Source organism: Orycteropus afer, unplaced genomic scaffold, assembly GCF_000298275.1.
Source record: "Orycteropus afer afer isolate SDZICR_OR568_19922 unplaced genomic scaffold, OryAfe1.0 scaffold00373, whole genome shotgun sequence".
Taxonomy (NCBI): Eukaryota; Metazoa; Chordata; class Mammalia; order Tubulidentata; family Orycteropodidae; genus Orycteropus; species Orycteropus afer.
The window spans coordinates 2,302,936-2,324,658 of record NW_006921960.1 but is presented as its reverse complement, the minus strand read 5'-3'; the positions used below and the strand labels follow the sequence as shown (position 1 = coordinate 2,324,658).

The following is a 21,723-nucleotide window of genomic DNA, read 5'->3' as shown; positions in this document are numbered from 1 at the left end:
ATTCTTTATCTTTTCATTTGAAGCTCTGAATTCCAGGATTGTTATCTGTATCCATTCCACTTGTTTTCTTGAGTCTTTGTTGTGGAGGATCTGAATAGTGTATCTGCATAGTCCTTCATCTTGGAAACTCCTCTCTATAGGATTTTCAGTGGCTGCTATTTCAGAAGTAGATCTGCAGGCATTTCTTCCAACGTGCCTTTGGGGGACTCCAACTCCAATCTATCAGCAACTGAGTGTGTTAACAGCAACACCCCGAGAATGTAAACTTCTCTTGTTATTAGATGTCATTGAGTCAGTTCTTACTCAGAGACCTTACACACAAAAGAACAAAACATTACCCAGTCCTAAACGAGCCTCACAATTGTTGCCACACTTGAGCCCATCATTGCAGCCACTGTGTCATTACAGTTAATTGAGGGCCTTTCTCTTTACTGCTGACCCTCTACTTTACCCAGTATGATATCCTTCACCAGGAACTGGTCCTTTCTGATAACATAACTAAAGTATGGAAGAGAAAGTCTTTCCATTCTGCTGCTAAAGAGCATCCCAACTTTACTTCTTCCAAAACTGATTTGTCCATTCTTCTGGAATTCCATGGTATTTTCAATATTCTTCACCCACATCACAGTTCAAGTGCATTTATTCTTCATGGTCTCCCTTATTCACTGTGCAGATCTCACATGAATATGAGGCTATTGAAAAGACAATTACTTGGGTCATGCACATCTTTGTCTTCAAAGTGACATTTTGCTCTTTAATATTTAAAAAGGTCTTTTGCAGCAGATTTGCTCAATGCAATAAGTCATTTGATTTCTTGATGTCCATGTGGATCCAAGTTAAATGAATCCCTAAAAACTGCAATTTTTCTCCATGTATCATAATGTTGATTATTGGTCCAGTTGTGAGATTTTCTTTTTTTTTTTTTCCCTTTATGTTGAGATGTAATCCATACTGAAAGTACAGTTCTTGATCTTCATCAGTAAGTTTTTCAAATCTTCTTCATGTTCGTAAGCAAAGTTGTGTCATCTGCATATCACACTATGTTAATTTGTCTTCCTCCAGTCTACATTTTTCTTCATATAGTCCAAGTTCTCAGATTCTTTGCTCAGCATACAGATTGAATAAGTATTGTGAAATGATACAACCCTAACTCACACCTTTCCTAATTTTAAACCAAGTACCGTCTCCTTGTTGTGTTCTAATGACTGCCTCTTGGGATATGTACAGGTTTTGCAAATGCATAATTAAGTACTCTGTAATTCCCATTTTTCACAATATTATCCATAATTTGTTATGATCCACACAGTCAAATACTTTTACATTCAATAAAACACAGGTGAATGTCATCTGGTATTTTCTGATTCAGCCAAGATCTCTCTGATATCAGCATTAATATTCCTAGTTCTATGTCATTTTGTTACCAACACTTGGTTACCAGTATCAACTAATAAATGTGCAAGTCACTGTTTTTTTCTTACTTTACCCAACCTAACAGGCCCAAATGACCAAAATTTTCCTACTTATTAAAACATTTTCTACTCTTGACTTGCTTAGATCTTTCTCTTGGTTTTTATAATGCCTCTTTTGTTTCCTTTACCAGATCTTTCTTCTTTTTAAATATTAAGAGTTCCTCAAGATTCAGTACTGTTGTTGTTACGTGCCATCGAGTTGGATGCAAATCAGAACAACCGCTCCTTGGGTTTCCCAGGCAGTATCACTGTGGAAATAGATTGCCCAACCTTCCTTCTGAGGAGTGGCTGGTGGGTTTGAACTGGCAGCCTTCTGGTTAGCAGTCAAGTGCTTTAGATACTATGCTACCAGAGCTCCTTAGTACTAGGCTCTCTTTTTCCTTCATTCTATATTTTTCTTAAGTAATTTTTCTCTCTCCTGTGGAGTCCTCCATCACCTGTGTGCTAAGAACTTTCACATTTATATCAACAACTTAGAACTTATCTTCTGAGCTTTAGACCAGAATACTTATATATCTACTTGATATCTTCACTTGTATACCTAAATCTGAACACAAAATCTTCTCCTTCAAAATTATTTCACCTTCATCGATCATCTTAGTGAATGCTATTATTTACCCAGTTGCTAATTCAAGACACTTGAGAGTCTTCTGACATCTCCCTCTCCTCATCCCTTCCCACATTTACTCAGTAATAAAGAGATTATATCTCCTAAAACAAAACAAAACACAGTAAGAGATGAAGCAAAATGCTCTGATATGACCCAGGGTAATCACTGTGGCCTGCTACCACTCTTGTTCCAACACACTGTCATCCACTCTTACCACCTGTTTTACAAAAGCTCACTAACCTCCAAGCTTTATAGCTTTACTTGTGCCTTCCCTCTTTTCCACTGTCCCTTTACACTAGATCTCTCAAAAACACAAACCTGATTTATCTATCCCACGCTAAAAATTCTTGTACAGCTCTTAGGATCCTGGACCCACAATGTATTTCCATCTTCCTTTTTTGCCAGTTCACCCCAAATTTACTGTAATCCTGTGCACTAAATGTCTCTGCAGAACTCTTTTCCAATTGGAGCTCATCCATTGTTTCTTCTCATTGCAATATGCACCCCCTGCATCACTCCTTTCCTCATATCACCCTCTTTTCACTTAACTAAACCCCACCTATTCTTTATTCAGCTCATAGGTCATTTCTTCTGCTACTCTCTTTCAGCAACCCTCTCCCTTTCTATATATAACTGTAAGCTAGGTCTCTCAGTTATATTGTCTTATGACACATTTATGCACTTTATCTTCTTAGCATTTACAATTGTGCTTAAAAAATACTTCTGTAATTATTCACTTAATATCTATTTTTTTCATAATAATTACAAATTTCAAGAGGACAAAACAATGTTTGTTTTATTCATCGCTATATTCCAAGCACATAGCATAGTTTCTGGAACAGGGTAGATCCTCAGTAAAGATTTTGTTGTGTGTGGTGAGGGAAGGTCTTTCCAAACTGTTACAGACTGAATTATGCCCCTCTTCAAAAAACTGTGTTGAAGTCCTAACACTTCCATCTGTGAATGTAAATCCTTGTGTGAGGAAAACAAGTCTTTCTTTGAAGATCTTATCAATTAGGTTAGTGAAATCATGACTTAGTAGGGTCCTAATCTCTTTGAGTGGTGTTTTATAAAAGAAGAGACCAGACAAGGAGAAAAAGTCACATGCAAACGGAACACCAAGGATTGTTGGCAACCACTAAAGGCTAAGAGAGAGAGAAGTATGGAATAGGTCTTCTCTCAAAGCAGCTGGGAAATATATGAATTTTGATGGGCCAGAAAACAGAGTGTTATAGATTAAATTGTGTCTCCCCCAAAAAAATTATATCAAAGTCCTAATCCTTGAATAAGAGACTATGACGTTGTTTGGAGAAATATGTTTTTATTTGCAGATGTTAACAGTTGAGTTAACAAAGTCATACCACAGTAATATTGGTCATAATCCCAATTCTTTCTCAGTGATACCTTATTTTTGAGAAAGACAGACACTAGAACAGTCACTCAGGGGGAAGGTAGACCCATGTGATGACAGTGGTAGACACATCTATAAGCAGCAAAGAAACTTTAAGGATTGCTGGCAGCCACCAGAAACCAGGAGAGAGCTATGGAACAATTCCTTTCTCCTCCAGAAACGTGGGAAAATAAATATCAGTTCTTTAAAGCCACCTGCTTTGCGGTGTTTTGTTATGCCAGCCTTGGAAACCAAGACAAAGACCAAGGGATAAGTGAGAGCACAGATCTAAGCAGTTTATCATTGTATTCACTGGATGCATTAACTACAGAGAGGAAAAACAGAGGATTGGCAGTATCAGGTTGTTAGGGAGGATGATAATATCACGGTGTTAGGGAGGATGACAGTATCAGGTTGTTAGGGAGGATCTAAGTTGAGGTTTGAGTGAGAAGATGCCAGTTTTGGACTGGTAAATTAGATATATTGGTGTAAGTGTCCAGTTGGTCTTTGTTCTTAGATTCTTATTTTCTAAAGGTAATTGAAGTGGATGGGTTGGAGAAAGAAAGGAAAATTAAATGCTTGTTGTTGTTGTTATGTGCCGTCGAGTCGAACCCGACTCATAGTGACCCCTCCTTGGCTTTCTGAGGTGGTATCACTATGGAAGTAGATTGCCCAACCTTCTTTCTGAGGAGTGGCTGATGGGTTTGAACCGCCAGCCTTCCAGTTAGCAGTCAGTTGCCTTAGGCACTATGCTGCCAGAGCTCCCTATTAAATGCTTAGGGGCTACTAAACTTCTGTTAAGGATGATGGTATAATTTGGGAAAAGGGAGATGTCATGGTTGAACTATGTGATACACATAATTAATGTCACAGAGCTGTTCACGTAAAGATTAAAAATTTTGATTGTTTTGTTATATATAAATTTATCACAATAAGAATGAAAAACAAACAAAAAATTGCTGCTATAAGTTATAGACTTCCTAGACACTCTTCCTGTTACGGAAAGGAGTAGTAGGTTTTCTTCAGAAAAGAGAGCTTGGCTTAATATTCTTCATGCAAATGACAGTATATTGACTTTTAGGCAGCAGATGGGAAATGAGGTAATTTTGCCTTTTCTCTGGGATATCTTTTGAGAATATTAAACTCATATGTTTGGGAATCATTCCTAGAATTTCTTCTTTCTCTTGGCAAAAACAAAGTATTCACCACCACTCATTGCCACACAAAAATAATATTTTTCCATATTTATTTTAATCCTTGAACCAGGGGCTCTTTTGCCCCTGTTTCTTTGTTCCCTGCCAAGATCTTCATTTTCAATTCATTACTAGCCAATTGGCCTCCCTGGGTACATTGCTAACCTCTGAGCTTTGTTTATAAAATGGAGATAATGTTTTTATTAGGGTGAAAGAATAATTACTAATGCATTCACTAAAGCATTCAGGACAATATGTAGGGACTATAGTAGTTATACAGTAAAATAATAAAGAAAAAATAATAATATTAAGAAAAACAGTTACTTTTGAGTCAGTAAAACTGACTGAGTAAAACTGTGCTCCATTGCATTTTCAATGGCTGATTTTTTGGAAATAGCATACTCCTTTTAGTCCCTGGGTGGTGCAGTGGGTTAATGGACTCAGCTGCTAACTGAAAGGCTAGAGGTTGGAGTACACCCGGATGTGCTTTGGAAGAAAGGCCTGGAAATCTGCTTCCAAAAAATCAGCTATTGAAAACCACATGGGCATAGTTCTACTGACACATAGGGTGTTGCCTTGAGTCTGAGTGGACTCAATGATAGTTGGTGTTTTTGGTTTAGTATATTCCTTGGTCTTGTTGTTCTATGACATAATACCTGAGAGAAATAATTATCTCACTTAATAGTACATTATTTTCCTGCCTGGAGAAAAACTAGTCAAGTAGGTAATGTTTCTAATAACCGAAACTTGTATTCTCCTAAGCAAAAAATATTTTTAAAATGTATTGATTTTAATCATGTGGGTCCAGATTGAAAATATTTGAATTTTCTCAGACTGCTTCTTAAATTCTCCATTGCAATCAACTGCCATTTCCCCATGCTCCATGTGTGCACTTAAAGTAATTTGTTCAGATTATCTTTTTGTCTTTCAGCCTTGTCATTGTGCAATTCAAATCTAATATCCAAGCTGATTGTTAGAATAGTCTCTAACTAGTAAAATTTCTCCATGAATAAGGGCTGAAATAATTTTCTATGAGCAAAATATGCAAGACCTTGTGTATGGGGATTTTTAATATAGTTTAATTGCTCAGCGTCACATCTTCAGAATTTTTTGTTCTAAAATGGCTTTCATAGTCCCTGGTGGTGCATTGGTTTAGCTGTCAGCTGGTAACTAAAATGTTGGCAATTTAAGCAGTTTGAACTTAACAGCCACTCCATGAGATAAAGATGCGGCAGTCTACTTCCCTAAAGATTACAGCCTTAGAAACCATAGGGGCAGTTCTGCTCTGTCCTATAGCTTTGCTGTTAGTCAGATATACTCGATGGCAACAGGTTTTGAAATGGCATTTGGTCACATGCAGTTTTCCAATTTCAGTCTCTTTTACAAAGTGAGATATTACTCTACGATCTGTTTTCCCTAGTATATGACCATAACAGAACAAAGCTGATTGAGGGACTAAAATCTGAAATTAGAGTTGTGGAAAAATGAGAGGAGGAGATTTGACTCCAACCTTCATCAGGGAATAAAAGAGAAAATGTTTCCTTTCAAGGAAGATGATAAGGATAGTATTTAAGTTTAAGCAAACAGGTAGCTTTGGATGAAAACAGAAGTGTAAATTGAGACTTCAATAATTTATTCCCGGTGTGCTTTTCTGTATTTAAGTTTGTAATGAGTTCAAGTGAAAGACTCCAGAAAATAAAATCATCTAGTGAGAGAAGAGTAGGAGGGAAAAACAATGTCTTAAAGAGTCGATAGAAATTAAATTTAAGTTTGTCAATAATATTGACTATTGCTTTGTTTATGCTTTTTCTTCATCTAGAATATTCTCCTTCTCATTTCCATATCTATTTTGACAATATCACTTTGTATTATTAATTCTTATTTCCCTTCTAGATTGTGGACAATGAAGGGCAGACAGTGTAGGACTCTCTTTAGTGGTGCACAGAAAGAGGAAGTGAGCAGATGTGGGGTTCCAAGTCCTTTCAAGGACTCAAGAGGTGGAGTTGGACTATTTTCATATCAGGTAGTGGTAGGACGGGAGCACTCAAGGAATGTAGTGGAACTGAAACCTGAGTTAAGGAGCAAATGTCCAAGAGGTCTTGAGGGTAAATCAGTTGGGTTATCCTGTGGTTTATCCAGTAGGGTTATAACAGTAGGGTTATCCCCCTCTGTGAGGGGACCAAAATCCAGCTGACCACTGAAATATACAGAGCTGTACGAGAAACAGGATCAGAGAGGCAAAAAAGTACAAACATGTCAGGAACAGTGAAGAAGGAAGAACATGGAGACAAGTGCTACATTTGTTTCAGGTATTGTTGGTTTGTTTTTGTAAGTATAATGGGCATCCAGAAGCTCTGGTGGCATAGGCCTAAGGCATCTGACTGCTAACCAGAAGGCTAGCTGTTCAAACACACCAGCCACCCCTCGGAAGGAAGGTTGGGCAATCTGCTTCCATAGTGATACCACCTCAGAAACCCAAGGAGAGGTCGCTATGAGTCGGGTCCGACTTGACAGCAGTGAGTTTTTTTCTTTTTTTTTGAATGGGCATCCATTGAGGCAAATGGCTGGATTTAAATGGTCAAGGGTCAAATGAAAAAGACAATTTAATAACAATGATACATTTTTATTTCATTTAAGCTCATTTTAAAAATTTTGTAAATTAAAAATATCATGTTAAAAGTTGTAAACAGATACAAATAAGATGGACACATGCCACTTTTCCTAAACTTCCTGAAGCAAACCAAGTCAATGAAGCCTTTGACTGTGTATGCAAATGTTTTGCCTAAGTTTCTGAGCAGAAATAGATTAAACATCATCTGGGGAAGGCTGATACTGGGTGGAAGGTGTTCATATCTGTTTCTAGCATTAGTGATATTGAGAAAATGCACCAGGAAATTATTAGACTCAATAACTTCCACCTTTGCTTCTGTCCTCTAGTTAAAACAAAAACAAAACAAAGCAAGAAAACGAACCACCTAAAACACAGAAATGAGAGATTTAAAGACTAAATAGTTTTGAAATGGGATAATCACTATTACATTGCATTTAATCTTTAAAAGGGAGTTCTGGTGGCGTAGTGCCTAAGGCATTTGACTGGTAATCAGAATACATACTCTTATGCTAAGGGTAGACTCTCTAATTTCCAACTGATTTCCTCCAACCCCTTTTATGGATTAGCAGGAAATGGTCAAGTAAGGGTTGCAAAACTAGGTTTTAGGTATCTTTTTGCAGGTATCCTCATGTCTAGTTTTGTGCTTTGGAATGGGGGTAGGAGCAGTTGGTTCTTTAGAAAATAGACTCTCAGCAAAAATGAAAATAGAAAGGGTGTCACTTTAATATTCTATAACATACTTTTCTACAAACTGGCAGGCACATATGAGTGATTTGGGATCAACTAAAAGAAAATACAGGGAAAATTCCATAATGTGAAAATGGAATAAGGAACATCATCATTCCTTTTTTTTTTTTTTCTCCTGATCTTATCAATGAGAAGAGAAAAAGGAACAATATTTGAGCAACTATTGCTTTGGTGGTGGCATTTGACTAAGGCATTTGACTACTAACCAGAAGGCTAGATGGAGGTTCAAAGCCATCAGCCAGTTCTCAGAAGGAAGACAGGGCAATCTACTTCCGTAGAGATGCCGCCTCAGAAACCCAAAGGTGGTGTCACAACGAGTTGGAATTAACTCGATGGTAGTGAGTTTGGGTTTTTTTTATTGCTCATACAACCATATAATGATTTAAATTATTATGATTACCTATCTACGATACTAGGAGCTCTGGTAGTGCCGTGATTAAGGCATTGGGCTGCTAAACAAAAGTTAGGTGGTTCAAACTCACCAACTGCTCTGTGAGAGGAAGATGAGCCAGTCTACTTCCGTAAAGATTTACAGCTTTGGAAACCCAGTGGTGGTCTCTATGAGTCTGAATGAACTCAGTGGAAATGGGATTGTTTGTTTTGTCTATAATAGTAATGAAGTGGCAGTATAGAAAATTTTTATGCTTCTTAAATTGTTTTGACTCACAATCTCCTTTTGTACTATTCTATAAAATGATAAAAACTTTTTGAAATCACCTTGACTAGGTAAATTAAAAAATGACTGTGAATATAATATTCTAGGTCAATGTATTATCAAGTACTTTACTGTGAAATTAATTTTTGTAAATATCATTAGTGTTAATACTAAGAATCACTTCTAAAACAAAAAATTGTCTTTGTATTTTGATAGCTTTTGTACATCTTCTTTAAGACTTGCGATAGTTTAAACAGAAGGTGGTTTCTTTCTTTAAAACATGAAATTGTACCAAGGAGACAAATATCTCTATATAATTATTCCAAAAATACCCAAACTCACTGCCATGGAGTCGATTCTGACTTACAGCGATCCCCTATTGGGTTTCTGAGGCAGTAAAACTTTATAGAAGTAGATTGCCCCATCTTCCTTCTGCAGAGCAGTGGGTGAGTTTGAACCACTAATCCTCTGATTAGCAGTCAAATGCCTTAGGCATTGCGAAATCACAGGGAAAAAAAATCCTTGAGCATTGCAGAATTATCCTTTTTCAAGGGAGGAAATGAATAATGTCTGTATATCCATGCATCAAAATAAATTTAATCAAAACACAGGTTTTTGGCAAAAGGACATTCATTTCCTGTAATCATTGGAGAAAAGTATGGGAAATATTATTAAATAATGTTTTATGCAAATATAGTGCTACTAGGGCTAATATTACCCAAAATCTGTCAACAGTTTTTGTTTGTTTTATAATGAGAGCTAGGAAAAAGAGCTGTACCTTATTAATTACCTATTATTTTGTTGAAAGTTATTTCAGAATGGTCATGCCTAGTGTCCTTCAATTTAAGACTTCTCAGTGCTAGAGAAAAGAGCCGTGGATTAGGAATTTATTCCTAGGTGTCCTATTCACTAGCCTACTCCTAATGAAACCTCTACAAACTTTCTTTTCCATATATGAGTATTTTATAATCTTTTTGATCCTTCTAGTTCTAAACAATGATTCCATGAATACAAATATATCATGTAGGTAAGTGGGCACTCAACAACCAGGTTCCATTTTCTTGGAGCACGATGCATTCATGCTGTGTATTCAGTGTTTCTGAGATCAAGCCTTCAGCCTGGCTCTCTGCCCCATGATCTTTTCCTGGGAATAACGTCATATGCTAATGACCAAAGCCAGAAATGTCAAACAGTCTGACCACATTCCTTCCACTTTTTACTCCTGACATGAGATTGGTCATGAAGTGTTAAAAATTTTACTTGTAAATATATCTTGATTCTGTTTGACTCGTCCTACATGTAGCTTTAGGAGTAGAAGAGGAGAGGAGCATCATGTCCTCTCGATGTCATGGAATTGGACTGTTAGGGATCTGACAGAGCTATCAAAAGTACTTGCAATTGTGTACATATCTGCAAATTAGACATTTTCACTAATGTAGAAAATAAAACCTGAAAACCTGTATACCCCTTAAGGCTTTGACACTCCACTCATGGCATCTCTACTGGGATGAGGTTCCACTCCCTCTACCACGTTTGGTCATTTTGTTTGTATGATTATTCATTTTATCTCTTACGAAGCTTTGGACTGCTTTGTGCTGAAACTTTTGTTTCATTTAAAATTTCTTCCTTGATAATTGTTGTTAGTGGAAAACAAAAACAAAATACCTTCCCTTACCCCAGCCAGTTGACTCTACCTTCACTTCAGCCTCTGTCACTACAGTGAATATTCCCATACATCTGCCCCATTTCTGCCTGCTTTCCTCCTTATCTCTCCCACCACTTTGTCTCCTACAGGGTTGGAATTTTCCTATGGAATTTTGGATTATACTCACCAACCTCCTGAAACCTTAGAGCGGCATTTATAAAATTTTTGGTTTCAGAACCCCTTTACACTCTCAAAAAAAAAAAAAAAAAACCAAACTGAAAACTTCAGAGATATTTTGTTTATGTGTGCTATAAGGCTGGTGGTTCAAATCCACCAGCCACTCCTTGCAAGAAAGGTTGGACAATCTACTTCCATAGTGATACTGCCTTGGAAACCCAAGGAGGGGTCTCTGTGAGTTGGATCCAACTTCACAGCAGTGAGTTTGGGTTTTGGTTTGTTTTTATATTTATCAATATTTACTTTATTAAACACTAAAACTGAAAAGAATTTAAAGTATTTATTTTAAGTAGTAATAAATCCATTAAGAGCTCTGGTGGCACAGTGCCTAAGGCATCTTGACTGCTAACCAGAGGTCTGGTGGTTCAAACCCACCAGCCACTCCTCTCAAGGAAGGTTGGGCAATCTACTTCCATAGTGATACTGCCTTGGAAACCCAAGGGGGGGCCGCTGTGAGTCAGATCGGACTCAACGGCAGTGAGTGTGTTTTGTTTTGTTTTAATAAATGCATTATGTTTTAATATAAATAACATATTGTTTTAAAATAGCTGTAATTCCCACCTCAAACCCCCAAATAGTTTTAGATTTGTGTAATTATCTTTATTGTCTGATTTAACAAAAGACAGCTGGATTCTCACGTCTGTTTTTGCATTCAATTAGTTGCAATATGAGACATCATTTTACTCTGGAAAATTCCGTTTTCACTCATGAGAGAATCACAGTGGGGGAAAAACAAAACAAATAACATCCTAATGTTATTGTGAATATATGTTTTACCTCCTGTGTTCCCTAGAAGCAATGTATACTTTGAGAAGCATTCCTCTAGAGATATAAAAGCAAAATGCTTTCTTTGTTGTTGTTGTTGTTGTTATGTGCCGTCGAGTTAGGCAACAATAGTTAAGAACTACAAAGAGAATGGTAACCTAACCATACCCAAATGAAAAAACCCTGCATCTTTTAGTTATGTTTCAGCCAGCTTATGCTTCTTTGCCTCTTTATCTCCTGTTGCTGACTAATGGTGCTTCTATTATCAGAATGAACCACTTCTTTACTCCCAAATCTTCCTGTGGAATACTTACTAATTTTTATAATTAAGATCAGTTGTCTCCTTTTTTTTTTTTTTCTTTGTCTGTGTAGACTTCCTAAAACCCTCCAGTTCCTCTGATTAGAACCGACTATCTTCTCTATGGACCTCATACTTATGCCAGCTAGTAGCACTTTATTATAGTAAGGCATAATAGCATAAGCCTGGTTTGGGGAATTAAATTCCTAGGATGTGAATCCTTATGCCACTACTTATTGGTTATATGACCTTGGACTTGTTTTAAAGGTGATGTCATTCAAATCTTGATTTCCTCGTCTGTAAAATGGAAACCTCATAGAGATTTAGTGGAAGATTAAATAAAACAATTTCAGTAAAATTCTAAGATAGTCCCTACCAAATAATAAGTACTCAATGAATGTCATCTATCATCATTGTTATTGCCATAATTATTATGATATTTGTGCATCATAAAAAACAACCATATTGCTCAGATCCACTCAGAATGTCTGATACAGAAAGGCTACTTAAACAATTTTATTTAATGAATTAAATAAAAATGCAAAAACTGTATATTGTTCAGTTGATCAAGTGCTTTTTTTTTAATGGCTTGAATAATGGCATATATTTTTAAATAAGGCAGCGTAAAGGAGCTGTAAGGATTCTAGACTAAAATAAGAAGGCAAGCTTATTCAACTTTGGATTACCAGCTAACAGTTCTTAAGAGAATAACGTCATCCTTTCAAAGCTTTTATTTGTAAAATGTAAGAATAGTTCCCTTCTGCCCTCCTTACTTGATTTCTGAGAGGATAAAATAAAAAAAGTATGTATGAATTTACAACACTTTTTGACAAATAGGAAATTTACAATATAAAATTCAAAATTAAAAGGGAATATGTTTATGATATTTACTTCACATATGAGCTTTTGGTTTCATCCTTTCAGGTGCCTGTGGTGGCCATATTGGGCTCAGGTGGGGGCTTCCGAGCCATGGTGGGATTCTCCGGTGTAATGAAGGCACTGTATGAATCAGGGATTTTGGATTGTGCTACCTACATTGCTGGTCTTTCTGGCTCCACATGGTTAGTATGCATTTTTTAAAAAAATTATAATATTTTACTGTGTTTTTAGTGAAAGTTTACATGGCAAATTACATTCTGATTTAACAATTTCTATACATATTGTGTCATTGTGGGATGACATTAAGAACAACATCCATGAAGAAAGCAAAAGGTCATTAAAAAGACAGGAAAGGAAGAGAAGACCACAGTGGATGTCAGAAGAGACTCTGAAACTTGCCCTTGAATGGAGAATAGCTAAAGCAAATGGAAGAAATGACAAGATAAAAGAGCTGAACAGAAGATTTCAAGCAGCAGCTCAAGAAAACAAAGTCAATTATTATAATGAAATGTGCAAAGATCTGGAGTTAGAAAACCAACAGGGAGAAGACACTAGTCATTTCTCAAGCTGAAAGAACTGAGGAAAAAATTTAAGTCTTGAGTTGCAATATTGAAGATTCTATGGGAAAAATATTGAATGATGCAAGAGATATCAAAGGAAGATGGAAGGGATTCACAAAGTCACTGTACCAAAAGGAATTGGTTGATGATCATACATTTCAGGAGGAGGCATATGATCAAAAACCAATAGTACTGAAGGAAGAAGTTGAAGCTGCACTGAGGGAAATGGTGAAAAACAAGGCTTCAGGAATTGGGAGAATGCTCATTCAGATGTTTCAACAAACAGATGCCATGCTGGAGGCACTAACTCATCTATGCCAAGAGATTTGGAAGACAGCTACCTGGCCAAGTGACTGGAAGAGATTGGTATTTGTGCCCATTCCAAAGAAAGGTGATCCCACGGAATGTGGAAATTATTGAACAATAGTATTAATATCGCATACAAGTAAAATCTTACCAAAGATAATTCAAAATCAGTTGCAGCAGTATATTGACAGAAAACTTCCAGAAGTTCAAGATAGATTCAAAAGAGGATGTGAAATGAGGGGTATCATTGCTGATGTCAAATGGATCTTGCTTCAAAGCAAAGAATACCAGAAAGATGTTTACTTGTGTTTTATTGACTATGCCAAAGCCTTTGATTGTGTGGATCATAACAAATTGTGGATAACATTGAGAAGAATGGGAATTCCAGAACACTTGATTGTGCTCATGAGAAACCTGGACATAGACCAAGGGGCTATTGTTAGAATAGAACAAGGGGACATTATGTAGTTTAAAATCAGGATTGTATCCTTTCACCATAGTTATTCAATTTGTACATTGAGCAAATAATCTGAGAAACTGGACTATATGCAGACGAACATGGCATCAGGATTAGCAGAAGACTCATTAACAATGTGCGATGTGCTGATGACACAACTTTACTTGCTGAAAGTGAGGATGACTTGAAGCACTTACTGATGAAGATTGAAGACTACAGTCTGCATTATGTATTATACCTCAACATAAAGAAAACAAAAATCCTTACAACTGGACCAATAAGCAGCATCACAATAAATGTAGAAAAGATTGAAGTTGTCAAAGAGTTCATATCACTTGGTTCTACAATCAACAGCAGTGGAAGCAGTAGTCAAGATACCAGATGACGTATAGCATGGGGAAGATTTGCTGCAAACGACCTCTTTCAAGTGCTGAAGAGCAAGGATATCTCCTTGAAGACTAAGGTGCACCTGGCATAAGCAGGTGAGAGCTGGACAGAGAATAAGGAAGACCAAAGAAGATTAGACACTTTTGAGTTGTGGTGTTGGCAGAGAATACGGAAAGTACTATGGACTGCTAAAAGAACTAACAAATCTGTCCTAGGAAAAGTGCAGCCAGAGTGTTCCTTGGAAGTGAGAATGGCCAGACTTCATCACCTACTTTGGTTATGTTGTCAGAAGGGACCATTCCCTGGAGAAGGATATCATGCTTGGCAAAGTGGAGGATCAACGAAAAACAGGAAAAGCCTTCAACAAGATGGATCGACACAGAGGCTTCAACGATGGGCTCAAGTATAGCAGGGATTGTGGAGGTGGCACAGGACCAGACAGTGTTTTGTTCAGGTGTGCATAGGGTCGCTATCAGTCAGAGATGACTCAATGAGACCTAACAACATCAACAACATTCATATTGTTCAGTGACATTTTTGGCAATGTGTCAACATTCTCTTTATTTCCATCCTGTTTGTTTCATTTCCATTAATTTAGCTTCCCTACCCCCACTTACCTCCTCTTCTTTGCTTTGGGGCAAATGTTGACCATTTGATCTCATATAGATGCTTTTTTTTTTTTAAAGAAGCACAGTACTGATGGGTAATATTGTTTATTTAATGAGCCAATCTGTTATTTTCCTGAAAGATGACCTCTGAGTGTGGTTTCAGTACAAAGTTTAAAGGACATCAGAGGGTGATAATCTCAGGGTTCCTCTAATCTCTACCAGTCCAGTAAGTATGGCCTTTTTTAAGAATTCAATTTTTGTTCTACATTTTCCCCTCATTCTATATCAGACCATTTATTATGTTCCTGATCAGCATGTTGAGTAGTGTTAGCTGGGCACTATCTAGTTCTTCTTGCCTCAGGATGGATGAGGTGATGGTGCTTTTGGGCTATTAATCTTATAGACTGGTTTTTTCTTTCAGTCTTTGATTTCCTTCTTTCTCTTTTGCTCCAGACAAGTACAGACCAATAGTTATATCTTAGATGGCCTTTTCCAAGCTTTTTAGACCCAAGACACCACTCATCAAGCTAGGCCACAGAGCATAAAGGGCATATATTATGCCAATTGATCAAGTTGCCTCATGAGACTATGAATATGCATTTTTAATCTTAGTTTTATCATTATAAATGCTTAGAATTTATTAGCTCAAACATTATTAAACAAAAAGAATTAAAAAAATTGAACATTACTTAAAACTATTGAAATGTTCTAACTTAATGAAACACTCTGGTTCTTAAAATGATTTTTGACCACAAATCTGTTTCTAGTAATAAGAGTTATGATAAGTTGATTCTTTTTCAACCTGCTTATAATTTAAAATGTAGTTAAAACATAAAATAAAATGTACATCAACTGAAACAATTCTGGATAAATATCATAGAAGTGCAAAACATACTCCACCCATAATTAATTTAATCTTCTTACAATTTGCTGATTTGCAGTCTTTCAGCAAGCATGTCTTAGTTGACATGATTCACTAGATATTCATTTTCTTCTTTAGGGCAAATAGAATGAAATGCAAGACATCTTAGCTCAAAGAAGAGTAAAACAGCCTTTCAATGCAGAAATGCAATAAATTTCACTGCTTTGTGTCTAACTAAATATGAAAAAAATATATATTTAACTTAGCAAAATTTGGATGCAAAGGTAGAATATCTGAATGTATAATAGTTGTGCCCTGTACATTTGGCTTTTAACAAATATATTTACAAAACATTTTTAAAAAAAGATACCTCATACTTCCTATCTTCCACCCCACCTCAAATAAGTAAATTGAAAATCAAATAAAAATCCTTTCTCAGATGCCTCAAATAAATGTATCACCTTATTACAAAGTATGGGACTTTGATTTAAAAGTACTTTCTAGTTACTTAACCATGCTGAGGCTCATCTATCATAATGTCTTAGGTCCAGCATTTTAAAGTTTCTCTGGCATCTCATACTGTGAGATCGATAAGAGTTTCTGCATTTTTTTGGTCATAGAAATTTGACTCAGAATTTCAAGGATTTGGCCAAGATCAACAGCAGATCCAGAATTCACATCCAGCCTTTTGGGACACCATTAGAATAGGTCTTTCCACAAAACCATAACTTCTTTTAGACATCTATATAATTAAGATAGAGTTCAACTTTGAAGAATCTGTAGTTTCTTAAATATTCTGGAACCACATTCTTTGGTTATAAAATAAAACCTACAGCATGGTTGCCACCTTCCTTGTTTGCACCCTCAAAATGATTTATCTCTTCTGAAAGAAGGGTGTAGTCCATCATTATTCTTTCCCCTGAAGGAAAGAGCAGGCACCTGCCTGTTTAATGAGTAATGTGATGGGAAAACTTGGACCCTTCAAAGAGTTCACCCACTCAATCATTTTGTTATTCTTCTTTGGATGGTTTTCTTTCTCTGTACTCACTGTTGGTTAGATCCCTATGTCCACCACTGTCTAATACAGTGTAAGAAATTTGCTTTCTTAAACTTATCTGATAAAGAAAGACTAGGTTCAGAGTGCTGATTTGAGGGTATGATTGTATATATGGAGTCTTGATTAGATCTGAAGTCTCTGTTTTAGTTACAGAGCTGGGGCAACATCTTCTTTCATTTTTCTGCCAGAGTCCTGAAAATAAGTCTTATCAAATGTTATGGGACAACCATATACACATACACACATATTTATATATACAGGCATACCTAATTTTATTGTACTTCACAGATACTGCATTTTTACAAATTGAAGATTTGTGGCAAATCTTGCAACAAGTATCAGTGCATGTTTCCTAGCACATGTGCTCACTTTGTGTCTCTGTGTCATATTTTGGTAATTCTCACAATATTTCAAAGTTTTTCATAGTGCTACTTCCCACTTAATAGACTACAGTATAATGTAAACATAATATTTATATCTTCTAGGAAACAAAAACAACAACAACAAAAAATGTGTGGCTAGCTTTATTGCAATATTTGCTTTTTTTTTTGGTGGTCTGGAATCAAACTTGCAACATCTCCCAGGTATGCCTGTACTTAAACTTCTGCTGTAACCATTAAGATCTAATTTTCTCAAGATCATCCTCCCTTATCAATTTCATTTCTTCAAGGATCACTCACTCCTTAACTCCTTACAATAGATTTTTACCCAGAGACCACCTAATTTCCAAATATAAGGTGTTTTTTGAAGTTCTAAGTCTTCTTGACTTCCTTAGAAAGGGTGGTTGAGGGGTTAAGACATTTCACACAGTTAATTTGTCCTTCTTTTAAAACCTTGTATCATGCCTTTTGGTTCTAGTTCATTCTCTCTAATTGCTTTCTCCTCTATATTTTCTTTACTACTTTCACTATTTTTCTCCTTAATGTGGGCTTTCCTGTAGATGTTGCCATTTATTCTATGACATCTATATGTCTTCCTTTGGTAATTCCTACAATTTGTGAAATTGATATTTACCAATACCACTTCAAAGTCTATGGGTAGTAAAAAGGTTAAGCACTGGAATACTAGTTGAAAGGTTAATTGTTCAAACCCACCCAAAGACACCTGGAAAAACAAGCCTTGCAATCTGCTTTTGAAAAATCACAGCCTTGAAAATCCTACAGAGCAGTTCTACTTATACATATAATGTCTCCCTGAGTTGGAATCAACTTAACAACAGCTAACAATAACAACAATACCACTCCAGCTGTCAACATCAACGATGCAATCTGTGGAATCCCAGAACATCTCAAAATTTAATAGACAGACAAAGGGAAGAAAACCTTGATGGATATTGCAAAGAAGCCAACAAAGAAGAGAAGTAAGAGAAGATGAGATCTAGAGGTTAAGTGTGAAGAGTATTTCAAGAAATAGAGGGTATTTTAATAGAGGTAAAACTCTGTGAGGTAAGGGAAGGATTGGGTATGGATGTCATTAGTTCTTTAGCAAGAACCTCTAGGCAACATAAATAAAGCATCCTTTCCTTAATAAGTTTGCAAGGACTAGGAAGTGAATGGAAAGTGAGAATGAGAAAGGTGGAAAAGTGAACCTACTAAGAGCTATGCATTATTTAAAGCATAAGGTTATGGTGGTTAGGCGCTCTGGTGGTGCACTGCCTAAGGCATTTGACTGCTAACCAAAACGTTGGTGGTTCAAACCCACCAGCCACATCATGGAAGGAAGACTGGGCAATCTACTTCTGTAAAGATTTACTGCCTTGGAAACCCAATGGGGGTCCCTATGAGTTGGAATTGACTCAATGGCAGTGGGTTTTAGTTTATGGTGGTTCAGTGATGGAATACTCCTTTTATATGAAGGAGACCCAATTCCATTCCCAGCCAAGGTACCTCAAGTACAACCACCACCTGTCTGTTAGTGAAGGCTTGTGTGTTGCTATGATTCTGAACAGGCTTCCATGGACCTTCCAGACTAAGACACACTAGGAAAAAGTCCTGGTGCTCCTACTTCAGAAAACCAGCTGGCAAAAACCCTCTGGATCACAGTGGTCCGATCCTGATCTGTGTGGGGTCACCATGATTTGGGAGCCAACTCGATGGTCACTAATATAACAACAATTACTTTAAGTGGTTTGGTTAGAAAGTGAAAGAATGAGACAGAATCATTGTTTGAATGTAATATAGGACCCAAGAAAGTGAATTGTATTTTCTCTGCTTTCAGAATTTAAGGAATTTTCCCATTTTTTAGATGTCTGAGGTGAAAAAGGAGTTTATAGTGATAGATTGAACATAAGAAATAGAAGGATACAGGAAGAGACAGGACAGGACAAGATATAAACCACTTATGAAGGTGTTAACTATGGAGAAGAGACGTTTCCTAAGATGGAAGAAAAGGTGGTCAGGATGACTCATATTAACAGTCTCTCTTAAAAAATATAGGTGAGAAGGTAAAAAGTTCAAAGGAAGGAATTCAGAATGACTTGGAAAAACAAATTACACTTCTATGTTGTGTAAGTTTTTATATTCTGCTGATACATGACCATTATTTGGCACAAATGAGGTAATACGGAAATATCTGGAGAACCCCTAGACCTCCCACAAAGTTTTCTATGATCACAAACGAGAGTTTTATATAGAACAAAAGCTTTTCTTTCAACTGTTACTACCTTTATGGTAATTATTTCTGAAATTATTTTTGGATAATACTTGTTATTTATTAGATATAAGCATTAGACAACCTGGAGAACAGACATGAGTGAACTGTGAGAATCATGACAATAATTTTGTATTCTACTACTCATGTTTGCTCGGCTGTCTTCGTCAACATAGCTGGGCATTGGTCAAAGATATTCACTACTACTGCTACTGGATATTCACTTCCTTGTTTGTATGACATTACCATCTAAAATCTCTTCTGCTTTAGACAATAAGGTCAAATTCATTTAACTGACTAGAATGGAATCCAAGAATGAGAACTTTCAGTTAAACAGTATGAAGAATTCTGGAACACTGGGGGCAAAAAAAGACAATTTTAGCATAAGTTGGCACATAAGAAATGACAGCTAAGAAAGTCAAAATATATGCTGGAGATAGTATGTTGTTTGAAGTGGAGACTCTATCGTCTTCACTAATGAATCTCTGCTGCCTAGCACAGTGCCTGATCTGTCTTTGGTAATATTTGTTTAATGACTGAGCGACAAAATGAATACCTACCTACATTTTATGGGAAAAATTAAGATAGAGATTTCTTTAGGGTTTTAAGATATTTGCTTCTCAACTGTCAGGATTTTCTCCAGCCATTCTAAATCTTAGTGGTGCATAAGAATCATTTGTGGCAATTTTAAGCACAGACATTCTAAATGTTCACCTCTGAAGATTCTTCAGCAAGTCTTGGGGATTCAGGCACTAGTGTATTTAAAACCTCACCCTAATGATTTTGAGGAATGGTGTGAACTGAGAAGTCTTTGTCCTCTGGTGTGATTTACCTTTTTAAATTTCACACTTCATCTAAATGCATTTATATGGAAGGGATAAGTTGACCCATTATATAAATATATTGAAATAATCATAGGCAAATCTTTCCAGATTTATAAAGAAATTAATTTACTACCTTTTCATTCATTAAATAACCCTTTATAGTTGTTATGTGCCATTGAGTTGATTTTGATTCATTGTAACCCTGTATGACAGAGTAGAACCATTCCATAGAGTTTCCTAGGCTGTGACTTTTGTGGGAGCAGATCACCAGGTCTTTTTTTCCTGTGTAGCAACTGGTAAGTTTGAATTAAAGACTTTTCAGTTAGCAGCCCAGCACTTAACCATTGCACTACCAGGGCTCCTCATCCTTTAAGAGAACCTGCTATGTTTATGACACTCTTTTTGGAACTTGATTAGTATTATTGGACGTCATTTAGTAGTAAAGTGATGAGAATTTAGGTTTAAAAGTATATAGAGTTAGAAATTGGGGTGATATTTTTATGCTTCAGATGTCTTAGCGAAGCCAAGGAAACAAAAACAGAAAAGTGGCCATAATGCCTACTACTCTGTCTTTGTTGTTGTTGTTGTTGTTATCTTGGCTGTAACCACAATGACACCATGAAAAGTTTGTCCATCTCACACTTGCAAAAGCTAAGGGATATAGAGTCATAAATGCTACACAGAGAGCATTTAACCACTGCCAGTGGTTGAGGTATCTGAGCTCTTTTTGTCTCTTACCGAGCCTTGTATTTCTAAGCCAACTATTTCATGGAAGAGGACAAAAAAAAGGTGAGAGACAGAACACCAGTGAGCGGGCTTACTTTAACTTTTAGAAAACAAATAAATTATGACCATTATACATGGAAGAGAATTGGCTGGAAAACTGTGGCACAGAGTGCTAAACACTGAGAAACACCCTCCCCCCAGAAGGATCTTCTTGATCTAGATCTAGCAGTTACCTTTGGAGGAAGGGTAAAACAAAGAACAGCCTTGAGATTTAACTAGCATCAGTATACAGGACAGAGATATTTGCTAGAATGATAAGATGATTCATTTAAAGACCAGATAAATGTAGATTGAAATTGGAAATCTTATCATAATATAAATGAGATTTGAATAATTGCATCATTCTGCTGAACAGTGTGGAATGACAACTTCCAATAGCAGTATGATCATATCAATCCCTTTCATATGGCAATAAAACAAAACAAAAACAAAACTCTGTAACTAGATCGATTTTGTTTTGCTTATTTTTACCCTGACTCATCATGGAAAGAACATATTATAGCTTATTATAAAGAAGGAGCATTGGTGACAAAGTGGTTAAAGTGTATGGCTGCTAACTAGAAGTTTGGCAGTTTGAATCCACCAGCCACTCAATAGGAGAAAGATGTGTCAGTGTGCTTCCACAAAGATTTACAGTCTTTGATATCTTATGAAGCAGTTCTACTCTGTCTTTTAGGGTCACTATGAGTTGGAATCCATTAAACAGTGTTTTTTTTTTTTTTTTAATA

At 36.4% G+C, this 21,723-nt stretch overlaps 1 protein-coding gene across 1 annotated transcript in view; it reads left to right on the top strand.

The window, feature by feature from the left end:
- Window positions 1–21,723, top strand: part of PLA2G4A (phospholipase A2 group IVA) — a 185,651-nt gene that overhangs the window by 88,711 nt on the left and 75,217 nt on the right. The window contains exon 8 of the mRNA XM_042782573.1: window positions 12,545–12,681. Within this exon, the coding sequence (XP_042638507.1) occupies window positions 12,545–12,681 (137 nt within the window). The remainder of the gene's footprint in view (window positions 1–12,544; window positions 12,682–21,723) is intronic.